This window comes from Rutidosis leptorrhynchoides, chromosome 3 (assembly GCF_046630445.1).
Source record: "Rutidosis leptorrhynchoides isolate AG116_Rl617_1_P2 chromosome 3, CSIRO_AGI_Rlap_v1, whole genome shotgun sequence".
Classification (NCBI taxonomy): domain Eukaryota; kingdom Viridiplantae; phylum Streptophyta; class Magnoliopsida; order Asterales; family Asteraceae; genus Rutidosis; species Rutidosis leptorrhynchoides.
Window position 1 is genome coordinate 483,697,331 of NC_092335.1, and position 12,373 is coordinate 483,709,703.

A 12,373-nucleotide genomic window follows, 5' to 3' on the forward strand; every position below is an offset into this window, starting at 1 on the left:
AATATCGGACGAATGTAAGCATATCAATACACCATTCTTAAAATATAGAATATTTGCTCTCTTCTTCACTTTTCTATAATCTATAATATAAATATTAGTAATATATTGTCAAGAATCAAGCGTAGTTATAAACTACTAAATTATAACAAAATTTAATTATTATTTGTTATAATTCAGTAGGCTTATAACTACCTTTGTTATATATTTTCAATGTTTGTGAAAGAAGAAATAAGAGAGTAAATTCTTATTGAAGAATGGTGTACATATCCTTACAATTGAGTGAGTATTTATAATACTAAAACTTAACTGTACATTACTCGTTTTCATCTTCAATTATAGAGTAGGTGAAATAGTAATCAATAATTCATAATTTTACTGTGCAAGATTATCAATCATCTCTATTCATCTGCATGCGTACAAAATGAGAATCCATCCATATCACAACACTCCCCCTTGGATGATAATTTTGTTTCGTTAGAGATCAACTAGTACTGCCTCGTTAAAAACCTTGCTAAAGAAAAACCCAGTGGGATAAAAACTTTAGCCAAGGGAAAAAGAGTGCAGCATAGAGTTAACTCCCCCTCAAGTGAACATCGTTGAGCTGTTACATCTTTTGAATATGCCTCATGCCAATATTGTGAACGTGTGTTTTGAAAACAGCAGTTGGAAGTGCTTTGATTAAAAGATCGGCAGAGTTTTGCTGGATTGAACATATCTCATTTCAATCTGGTTGTCCTTGATGAGATCTTGAGTGTATGAGAAAAATCTAGGAGGTATGTGTTTTGTTCGGTCACTTTTGATATACCCTTCTTTCATTTATGCTATGCAAGCTGCATTATCTTCAAAGATAGTTGTTGGATTTTTATCGCGTTCTAGTCCACAAGAATCAGTAATGAGTTGTGTCATTGATCTCAACCAAAAACATTCCCGAGTGGCTTCATGTAATGCAATCACTTTGGCATGATTTTATGATGTTGCAACAAGTGTTTGTTTTTTAGAACGCAATGATATTGCGGTGCCTCTATTTAGGAATACATATTCAGTTTGAGATTTAGCTTTATGTGGATCAGATAAATAATCTGCATCTGTATAACCAAACAAAACTTGTTTCGAGTTGTTAGAATAAAATAATTATAAACCGGTAGTTCCCCGAAGGTATCAAAATATGTGTTTGATCTCATTCCAATGTCTTTTGGTAGGAGTTGAGCTGAACCTTGTCAACAAATTAACTGCAAAAGAAATGTCAGGTCTTATACAATTTACATAATAACCCCAATTGCACTAAGATATGGAACTTCTAATCTGTAAAGATCTTTATGATCTTCACGAGGATGAAATGGATCAGTGTCAATATTGAGTGATATATCAACTAATGGTTTTGTATTTAAAAATGTTTTAAAATCTTTTTGGTATAAGTTGTTTGATGTACAAGTAAACCATTAGGCATATGCTTAATTTGCAATCCAAGTCAATACTGATCTCTTTATTTGTTCATATGATAGTATGATCATTGACATAAACAACTTACAATCACATATCCGGATATTGTTTTCTTAATAAGAACACATGTGCAAATAAGATTATTTGTATACCCCTTTTCTTATCAAGTAATCACTTAATCGGGTATACCATATGCGATCTGATTGTTTCAACCCATATAAAGACCTTTGTAATTTAATTGAGTACATTTCTTTGTGTTTTGCATTTGATGCTTCTGATATCTTAAACCCTTCATGAATATTCATGTACATATCACTATCAAGTGATTCATTTAAATAAGTAGTAATAACATCCATGAGATGCATTTCTAAATTTTAGAAACTGTTAGGCTGATTAAGTATCTAAAAGTAATTGCATCCATAACAGGTGAATAAGTTTTTCTCATAATCCATTCATGGTCTTTGAGAGAAATCTTAAGTTATAAGTCTAGCTTTATCTTGTAACTTCATTTTTTTCTCATTTCTTTTTCGGATAAAAATTCATTTTTTATCTCATACGTTTCACATCTTTAAAAGTGATAACGATTGATCCGAAAACTTTTCTTTTATTGAGCGATTCTAATTCAGCTCGTATTGCTCCTATCCATTGAGTCCAATCATGCCTATTTTGACATGCAATGACAGATATTGGTTCCAGATCATCATCTTTATTCATGATGTCATTGTAAGATTATATGAAAAATTCTCATCAATATTTTGTCATTCCATTTCGGTTCCATATTATTTCATAATTTATTGCAATTTATGTATTTACATTTATCAATATCCTCTGCGGAAGGAATATTGATTTGTGGTTCTTCTTGAACACTTTCTTTTACTTCATTATCAGCTGATTTTTTTTTCGAGGATTTTTATCTTTGGAAACAATTGGTCTTCCACGTTTCTAGCGTGGCAAAGACTCATGATTGATATTATTGCCAGCTTTTAGAATTTCAATTCTAGCTGAAGCATTTACTGCTAGTATATATGACTTAGTCACTCCTTTTTTTTTGTATCTGTAAATACATCAGGTAATTTATTTGCAAGTTCTTGCATATGTATTATTTTTGAACTTTCTTTTCGCATTCTTTTGTGCGATGATCAAGATACATTAATTTATGTTCACATCATGAAATATCTTTTTCTTTATTTTTTATTTCTCCCCTTAATATAGGGAACAAATTTTCATTATAATGACAATCACCAAAATGTGCTGTAAAAACATCACCCGTCATGGATTCAATATATCTTATGATTGAAGATGTTTCATATTCAACATATATTTTCATCCTTCTTTGAGGAATCATTTGTCGTGGTGGTACAATTAAAAATACACTGCACAACCAAATGTTCTAAGATGGAAAATATTTGGATCTCGACCAAAATTAAGTTGGTAATGGAGAATATTTATGACTTGCACTTTATGTAATGCGAATTAATGTCGCATCATGTAAATTTACATGTCCCCATATAAATATTGAGAGTTTTGTACTCATTTCCAATTGTCTAGTTATTAGCTGCAAGCGTTTATCTATTGATTTAGCTAAACCAATTTTGTGTATGCACATGAGCAACTGGATGTTCAACAACAATTCATGTAGACATATAATAATCATTAAATGCTTGAGATGTTAACTCACCAGCATTATCAAGTCTCATCCTTTTAATGGTGTAATCAGAATAATGTGTTCTCAATTTAATAATTTGTGCAAGAAACTTTGCAAATGTCATATTACGGCTTGATAACACACAAACATGAGACCATCCGCTAGATGCGTCTATTAGAACCATGAAATATCAAAATGGTCCACATGATGGATGAATTGGTCCATATATATAACCTTGAATTCTTTCAAGAAACATTGTTGATTCTTTCTCAATATTCTTTTCATTAATCACCATATGTGCTTTTCATTAATCACCATATGCGCTTTTAATCATATGCGCTGCATTTTTTATCATATGCGCTTTTTATCATATCCGCTTTTAATCATATGCGTTGCGCTTTTCATCATATGCGCTTTTTATCATATGCGCTTTTAATCATATGCGCTGCGCTTTTTATCATATGTGCTTTTAATCATATGCACTTTTAATCATATGCGCTGCGCTTTTCATCATATGCATTTTTTATCATATGCGCTTTTAATCATATGCGCTGCGCTTTTTATCATATGCGCTTTTTATCATATGCGCTTTTTATCATATGCACTTTTAATCATATGCGCTGCGCTTTTCATCATATATCCTTCAGTACATTTATATGTGTATAATGTAATCCAGAAATCAAGTCAAATAGTTTTTCAAATACATGATTCTTGTCAGTGATGCTTAAATAATTCTCATTTTCTGTAGTCACTGACTTGATAATCATATCCATTATGATATATATCAGAGAAATTTAACAAATTTCTCTATGATTTGAGAGAAAACAAGTATTATTTATCAGAAAATTCGTACCATTTGGTAACATGAATTTTTCCTTTCCCGTTTCTTTTATCAAGTTTGCGGGATTTGATATAATATGTATAATACCTGTAGTTGGTTTCAAATCAATGATATATTTCTTATATTTGATCATAGTGTGTATGCTACCATTATCTACGATACATAGGTCTTTACACTTTACCCTATATTATATGCAAAAGAAATTGAGAGTGGAATTAATCAAGGACTTGTGGGTCTAACTTTAATCAATGATACAGAATATATTATGAGGACAAAGGCTACTGCGAAGAGGGATCGATCAACACACACACGAAGCAACAATACTTTGCTCATGTGTTTTCTTATTGTTGAAAAATGTATGGTTAAATGGGTTTATGTGTTTCAAGTTTTATCAATATTTTATTTTGTGAATTTTTTTTTTTAATTTGGACAGCCCTCTTAAACCATGTGCACAATAAAAAAAATATTTTTAAGCTTTGAAAACTGGTGCATTAATGTACTTTAGTTTATACTGATTAAATTTTTTTTTATTCCGTATATTTTTTTTATTGAATGCTATCTCTTCTCCTTTTTTTTTTAATTAGATAAAAATTTGATATCTTGCCCCATCCTTTTTACTGTTAAACATCATTATAACTTTCATCATGCATCTATCATACACCATCATTATCATACCCGTCATAATATCATTATCAATACGCTTCACTATCATCATTATCTATATATCACAGTTTCATTATCATCTATATATTATCTATTATATCCACGATCATCTTCATGTTGGGATTAATCGGTTGTGTCTACATAAATGTTCACGGGTATATAACGTTTGATGTTCCTAATCATAAGTAGTATTAATTAAACACTAGCTGGCTATGGTAGATTTATAAGTCAAGTGTTATCTATTATTTTATTCAATTAAATTAGCTAGTTCCCGTTATTTGAATTGGTAGTATTTGACTGGGTAATAGAAAATTTATAGTGGGGTGTGGGTACCAATTGCAGTGGTATAACATAGTGGGTTAAGTGCTTGTACTTTACTATATAATTCCTTGATTTAAGTTTCATCATATTTAATTTGTGTCGGTAGTTTCCTTGCTTTAAGTTTCACTAGCGATCATACCTTATTATTAGGTAAGTACCCACTAAGAAAATCTTACCGACACTTTATAAAAAAAAAAAGGCTTTGTATGATTAACTAAGTTATTTAAGTAGGTACCACCTTCTTTTATTTATTTGTCTCACCTTAAATCACGGGTATATCAACCCCACCGTTTTGTTGCTTTCACGAAGAAAAAAAAATGTAACTCGCCTTTATTAAGTTTTAAAGGTACTCCCAATATTTATATTTAAATCGTTTGTGCAAGTTTAGAAGAGGAGGAAAAAAAATACGCAACCTCACAAGCTGCAATAGAAGCTGGCTAGAACACGTACAAAAACGGTTGTGGATTGTTGTGGTTATCGACCAGACAGAACAGGAAGCAATAGCAGTTACGTTTTGGTTTGGTGCTATTGGTTATTTTGGTTATGGTGTCGAAGATGGTTCTCAAATGATGGTGAGGGTGTTCATGAAGATTGATGATAGTAAAGTGATTCATGGGTTGATCATTTGATAAAGAATGTGGTGTTTAGTTGGTGTTTGATGAAAGAGTTATTGATGGGGTTAGGAGGTGATACCCGAGGTGAGTTTATATATGTGTAAGTAATATATGTATATGTATCTTAATATTTCTCCTTTTTTTAACTATCCCTCTCAAAACAGGTTCATTTTATGATCGTTGTAAAGTCTTGGTTTTCTTGTTAATTAATTAATTCAAAGTAATTTAAATTAAATAACGCCAACAATTTTTGTAATACCTGATGAGTATAACTTAGCGATGGAAGAATCCAAGCTGATAACTTCTTGGTGAGAAGACACATCGGAGGTTTCAGGATCTTCCGACGGTTTCAGCGGCGGAGGACGGTGGCTGGCAGAAATCTTGAGAGGTGGAAGTGGTGATTGAGCAACTAGAAGAATCACCATGATTATACGGAGCTCTTCGTGCTGATAACGTGTTATAATTCAGTAGGCTTATAACTACCTTTGTTATATATTTTCAATGTTTGTGAAAGAAGAAATAAGAGAGTAAATTCTTATTGAAGAATGGTGTACATATCCTTACAATTGAGTGAGCATTTATAATACTAAAACTTAACTGTACATTACTCGTTTTCATCTTCAATTATAGAGTAGGTAAAATAGTAATCAATAATTCATAATTTTACTGTGCAAGATTATCAATCATCTCTATTCATCTGCATGTGTACAAAATAAGAATCCATCCATATCACAACATTATTATTATTATTATTATTAATTTTTTTTTTAATTTCCATATGCAGCACATGGTCAAAGTACGAATTCCCGAATTCCTCTCTGCGCGCGATTGAGTCAGCCATGTATCTTCAAACACATTCAAAAGCACAACGATTCATTCGGTATTCAAGCCATGTCGCCTCAATTTCACCCTAACTGCAAGCCCTAATTTCAAGCACAGCGACTCAATTTCTTCATTCTGCCGCCACTCAATTTCTTCACTACGATTTGCAAACCACATTCAACCACAGCGATTCAATATCTTCATTCGTCGCCGCTCAATTTCAAGCTCCATTCACTACGATCTGTAAGTGTTTCTAGGTTGTTGATTCCTTTATGTATATGTATTGAGTTTGTACTGTCAGAATTTGATTTTATCCAATTGCTTATGAATAATAAATACTTTTGAGATATATTTTACATCTGATTCCTTTAGCTTGATTGTTCTTATTATCATCATCTGATTTCACAACGTATTATGTTAGGGCTTCCATGACTATAGTGTGATATGTTTGACCTGATGACTAATTTACGTTGCTAGTGATGTTGATTTACGGTCCTAAAACTGAATTCATAACAGTAGTTTTTCTAGTGAACATGAGTGATTCATGTAGTTATCTGCTTTACATTATGTAACAAGTTCGATTTCAAAGATACTATATAAATTATTACGATTACTTGCTTTTAATTTGTAGACATATTGTTAGGTTTTCACCAGGTGCCTGTTGAAGACGCACTTGATTCGTGTTTTGTTTTGTGATGGCTACCGACGGTCTACCTGATGAGATTGTTGTTAACATACTTGCTAGGCTTCCACCAAAGCCATTGATACGGTTTCGGTGCGTATCCAAGTATTGGCAATCCATGCTTATGGACCCGTACTTTATGAAGTTGAGATCTCGCAAAATCATCGTTCTTTTTTTAGGTAAAACCTTACAATTCATAGACATAAATGTACCGACTGATGACCGCACTTATTCGATATTCGAGTGCTCTAGTCCACTAGAACAATTAGGTCTCAAACAAACGTGTGCTCAAGTTATTGGATCGTTTAATGGGTTAGTCGTAATGGTCAATGTAAATGCTTTCGTTTTATACAACCGTTTTACCGGTGAGTTCAAGAAACTTCCAAGTCCGCCTGCTCCGAATCATTGGAATTGTGGATACGGATTTGGCTACGGTGCTACTCCGAATGATCTAAAAATTGTTAGGTTTAAACTCTCTTCCGATATTTGTGACGTCTATGACTTCAGAAGGAATTCGTGGAGCTCATTTAATACAGAAATATACGACATTAGGTTGTTTCAATATCCGGTGGGTACATTTGTAAATGGATATCTGTATTGGGTTAATACAAATACAAGTACTTACAATAAGGAGTTGATTGTCCTCAGTGTTAAAGATATGGTCCTTTCTAAGAGAATCCTACCATGTACTTGCAACATTGAATGTTTAGGTACAATAAATGGATGCCTTTGTTTGCTCAAAAAGATCACTAATTCATCGAGATTCGAGTTGTGGGTGATGAAGGAACATGACATTGAGAGTTCATGGATGAATACACATTCATTTATGTTAGATTCTATAGAATCTTTTAACTCCCGCATTCTTAAGATTATGGATGATGGAAGAATTCTTATGCTGAATCGCTCCGAGCAACTAATTATCTACGATATTTCAAAAAGCACGTATAAAACGCTTAAGATATCGTTAGGTGACAACTATAGTTACTCTAGTTTTCAGTGCGTAGAGTACGTGGAGACTTTGGTTTCACCTCTTGAGATTGGAAGACAGAAAGAAGAAATCAAAGAAGATAAAGAGAAAAATCTGCAAATGCGATGTTTTAGGTTCACTTGCTTATTAGCAGTGAGTATTATCATTTGGTCGTTTCGTTGATTAGTTAGGATTATTTTTTTAACTATAAATTGATTACTATAATTGACTAATTGCATCTTGCATCTTATGAGGGTCTTTTTAAAAAGACTGTTCCATTGTTCCATTGTAATTATACACGGTCTATTATGATTTCATAGATATGGGTCAATACTCAATACATTTAAGTTTTATGTTTCCAAATGCTTTTCGTTGGCCCAAAACACATTTTGGGCGATTTCCGACCCGTTTTACTAGTTAGGTATACAATATAATTTCAATTGATCCAATCATAGATTCATAGATAAATGATAAAAAGCCAATCACACAATAACATCTATACCTTGTTTCCAAGAAGAGGGGAGTTATGGCAAACCATATATCATGCCTTTCTGATTTGCAATCTGATTATGCGTTTTAGATAATTATAAATAATCAGCTGCCACAAAGAGTGGTTTTGATTAGTATATTGATCAAATTTCAGTTTTAAGTTGATCCTAACGAGATTAAGAAGGAATGAAAAAAAACATCACGTTGTAGGAAGTTAATTTTGTGAGGGTGAACAGTTTGCAGGGTTCTTTTAACATGTTTTCCAAGTGCCAAAACGATCAGCTGATGGCGGAGCTAAACTAGCACTGTTCAAGGAGAAAAACGGATGTTTTACAACAACGAATTTATTTACTTGATGATAAATTTTCAAACCCTGTTCAAATTATCTGAAGGTAACTCAGAATCTGATTGTGCTTCTGTTCTTAGTTTTTTTTCCCGTTAAAATGCAAATGAAACCAAATATTAACATTACCTGTAAAGTAACAATACATCACGTCTAAATTTGCAAAAAGGACGCACATGAAGTTGGAATATGGAAAAAGTATGGCATTTTAATGGTAAAAGGAAAGGTGTTAAAACGGGTCGTTTTGATACAAGTCAAAACAGATCAGTCTCGTTTGAGTCGACCCGCAAAAAGATATTTTGTCTATTTAAATAAGAACGTAATACGTACATAAGAAGTTAGGAGGTCGTGTGATTAAAATATGCTGCAGAAGACCTTTAACCATGTGATATGTTCACCCCTTTGACCCATTTGACGTTAAACATAACCTTAATTGACCCATTTACAAGTAAATGGGTCGAAGCTACTGCCTCCAAGTAGAACTTTAGCATCCGTGATTTGGGTGTTGTGATGGGTGTTAATTTGGGGTTTGGTGAAGGTGAAGGTGAAGATAAAGATGAAAACGAGAATGGAAAGGTAAAAAGATAAAATTACTCGCATGTTTGGCACATGATTAGATATAAAACGTCCGTTAGTGAGAGGGGCTATTCTTGATAAAAATACAAACTTAAGGCTACTCTTGATCAAATAAGAATTAAGGGTTGAAACATGATGTTTTTGAAACTTCAGGGATTCATTGAAGTTTTGTCTTTCTTATATGCTTTAAGAAGTGTCCTGTCCAGTCTTTTCTTGAACTGAGGGCTTGGACAAACAATCAAACACTTTGCATATACTAAAAAGATTAAAAAAAAAAAAAAATGTAAAAGCCAAAATCAAATTCATATAATTTTTCAAAATATATATATATATATATATATATATATATATATATATATATATATATATATATATATATATATATATAGTGGTAGGATCAAGAGGGAAGTAACCAATCGGGGAGAAGCGGAGGGAAGCAAAAACTTTTTTTTTTTTTTTCGTTTTTTGAAAAAACTTTGTTCACGAACATTATAGATGAGATGAAAATATGAACATTTCGTAGAGACACTTTTTGATAAATGTTTTTATTTTGGCGGGAAAACGCTCGAAGAAGTAATATATAACAATTATCGTGTTTTTCGAGCGTATATTGAGGTTTTAGCTATTGGGGTTTAGATATTAGGGTTTATAGGGTTTAGATATTAGGGTTTAGGGTTTAGATTTAGGGTTTAGATTTAGGATTTAGATTGAATTTTTAACACGAACGGTTTAGAGTTTAGGGTTTAGGGTTTAGGGTTTAGGGTTTTGGGTTTTGGGTTTATTCCATAAACCCAAAACACCAAACCCTAAACCCTAAACCCTAAACTCTAAATCGGGCTAAATTTTACTTCACAAAACATGAAGAAAAAAAAACGTTCATATTCTTCACGAACAATATTATCTTGAATGTTATTTTTTATGATCGTTTTCCCGCCTAAATAATAACATTCATGAAAGGACCCGTTCATATACATTATAAATGATTCACAATAGTTGATTACATCGCGAGGTATTTGACCTCTATATGATACATTTTACAAATATTGCATTCGTTTTTAAAAGACAAACTTTCTTTACAACGAAAGTTGACGGCATGCACACCATTTCATAATACATCCAACTATAATTGGCTTAATAATAATCTTGATGAACTCAATAACTCGAATGCAACGTCTTTCAAAATATGCCATGAATGACTCCAAGTAATATCCTTAAAATGAGCTAATGCACATCGGAAGATTTCTTTAATACCTGAGAATAAACATGCTTTAAAGTGTCAACCAAAAGGTTGGTGAGTTCATAGGTTTATCATAACAATCATTTCAATATATTAATAGACCACAAGATTTCCGTTTATAAATATATGTACGCTCGCAAGTGTATAAAAGTATTCTATAAGTTGTAGGCACCCGGTAACAAGCCTTAACGTTCATGTTTTACCCTCTGAAGTACACCAGATCAGGTGTGTTTAAAATAACCTCGAAGTACTAAAGCATCCCATAGTCAGGATGGGGTTTGTCAGGCCCAATAGACCTATCTTTAGGATTCGCGCCTACCGTACATAGACAAGTAGTTTAATGTTACTAAGCTAAGGGTATATTTCTGGTTTAAACCCACGTAGAATTAGTTTTAGTACTTGTGCCTATTTCGTAAAACATTTATAAAAACAGCGCATGTATTCTCAGTCCCAAAAATATATATAAAAGGGAGCAAATGAAACTCACAATACTGTATTTCGTAGCAAAAATACATATAACGTCATTTAACAAGTGCAAGGTTGGCCTCGGATTCACGAACGTATCAATATTGAGATTCAATATTGCAGGAAAGTACGTAGACGCAACGGAGATGATAAACACTAGATTGACCTCACGAGCATACCCATGAACCATACCCATCACCTCCATAGCTATAACCCATAATTTCCTTAGCTTCGACTCATTCAAAAAAACTATTTTGAAATCACTCGGACAGCACTCCGTCGTAATATTTTATGTATACTAATAATATATTGAAATAATACAGAGCAATATATATATATATATATATATATATATATATATATATATATATATATATATATATATATATATATACATAAATCGATTGATAGAGTTTAGAGAAATATATTTTCAAGTTTCTATGAAATAATGAAACCTATTGAATTCTATTTATAATAGATTTTTGAATTATTAAAGTGAATTATTAAAGTATGAATTATTAAAGTGAATTATTAAAGTATGAATTATTAAAGTGAATTATTAAAGTATGAATTATTAAAGTGAATTATTAAAGTGAATTATTAAAGTATGAATTATTAAAGTGAATTATTAAAGTATGAATTATTAAAGTGAATTATTAAAGTTAAAGTAAAGTAAAAGTAAAAGTAAAGTAAAAGTAAAAGTAAAAGTAAAGTAAAGGTATAGTTAAAGTATAGTAAAAGTATAAAAACTATGTATGTATAATATGCGTATAAATATATATAATATTAATTTAAATCGTTATATATATTTAATGAAATAAAATATAAATATCGTTATATTTATTATACTGGTTAAGTAATGAGTTGTCAAAAGTGATTCTAGATATTTATAAAAGCTATATACGTTTTAATAATAAAGTTCTTTTTAAACTGAAAACGTCTTTGTACGTTTGAAAATAGATTAATAGAATATTATGGAAACCAATTCTCCACTAACTTTTGTCTAACTTTCGTAAATGACACTTTTTATTTTTATTTATAAATAGCTTTACAAATTATTCTGAATATCGTTAAGAGGAATAAATTTTCTCAAATCATAGTGGACCTCTCAACAGAGACTTGTAATCATAATTCAATGTTTCTGATAATTCAATCATTTAATATATATTTTTTTAATTTCGTGGAAAATCATATTGAAACAAATACGTTCGTGTAAAGTATTATACGTTTAATACTTTATTAATATTCTCAAGTTATAATATATATAT

General features: G+C 31.4%; 1 protein-coding gene across 1 annotated transcript; it reads left to right on the plus strand.

The window, feature by feature from the left end:
- The first annotated feature begins 6,995 nt into the window (after window positions 1–6,995).
- LOC139898164 (F-box/kelch-repeat protein At3g06240-like) lies at window positions 6,996–8,184 on the plus strand. The gene has a single exon (XM_071880881.1). It carries the CDS (start codon window positions 7,042–7,044, stop codon window positions 8,176–8,178), a length of 1,137 nt encoding a protein of 378 aa, XP_071736982.1. The 5' UTR covers window positions 6,996–7,041; the 3' UTR covers window positions 8,179–8,184.
- Window positions 8,185–12,373: the final 4,189 nt, after the last annotated feature.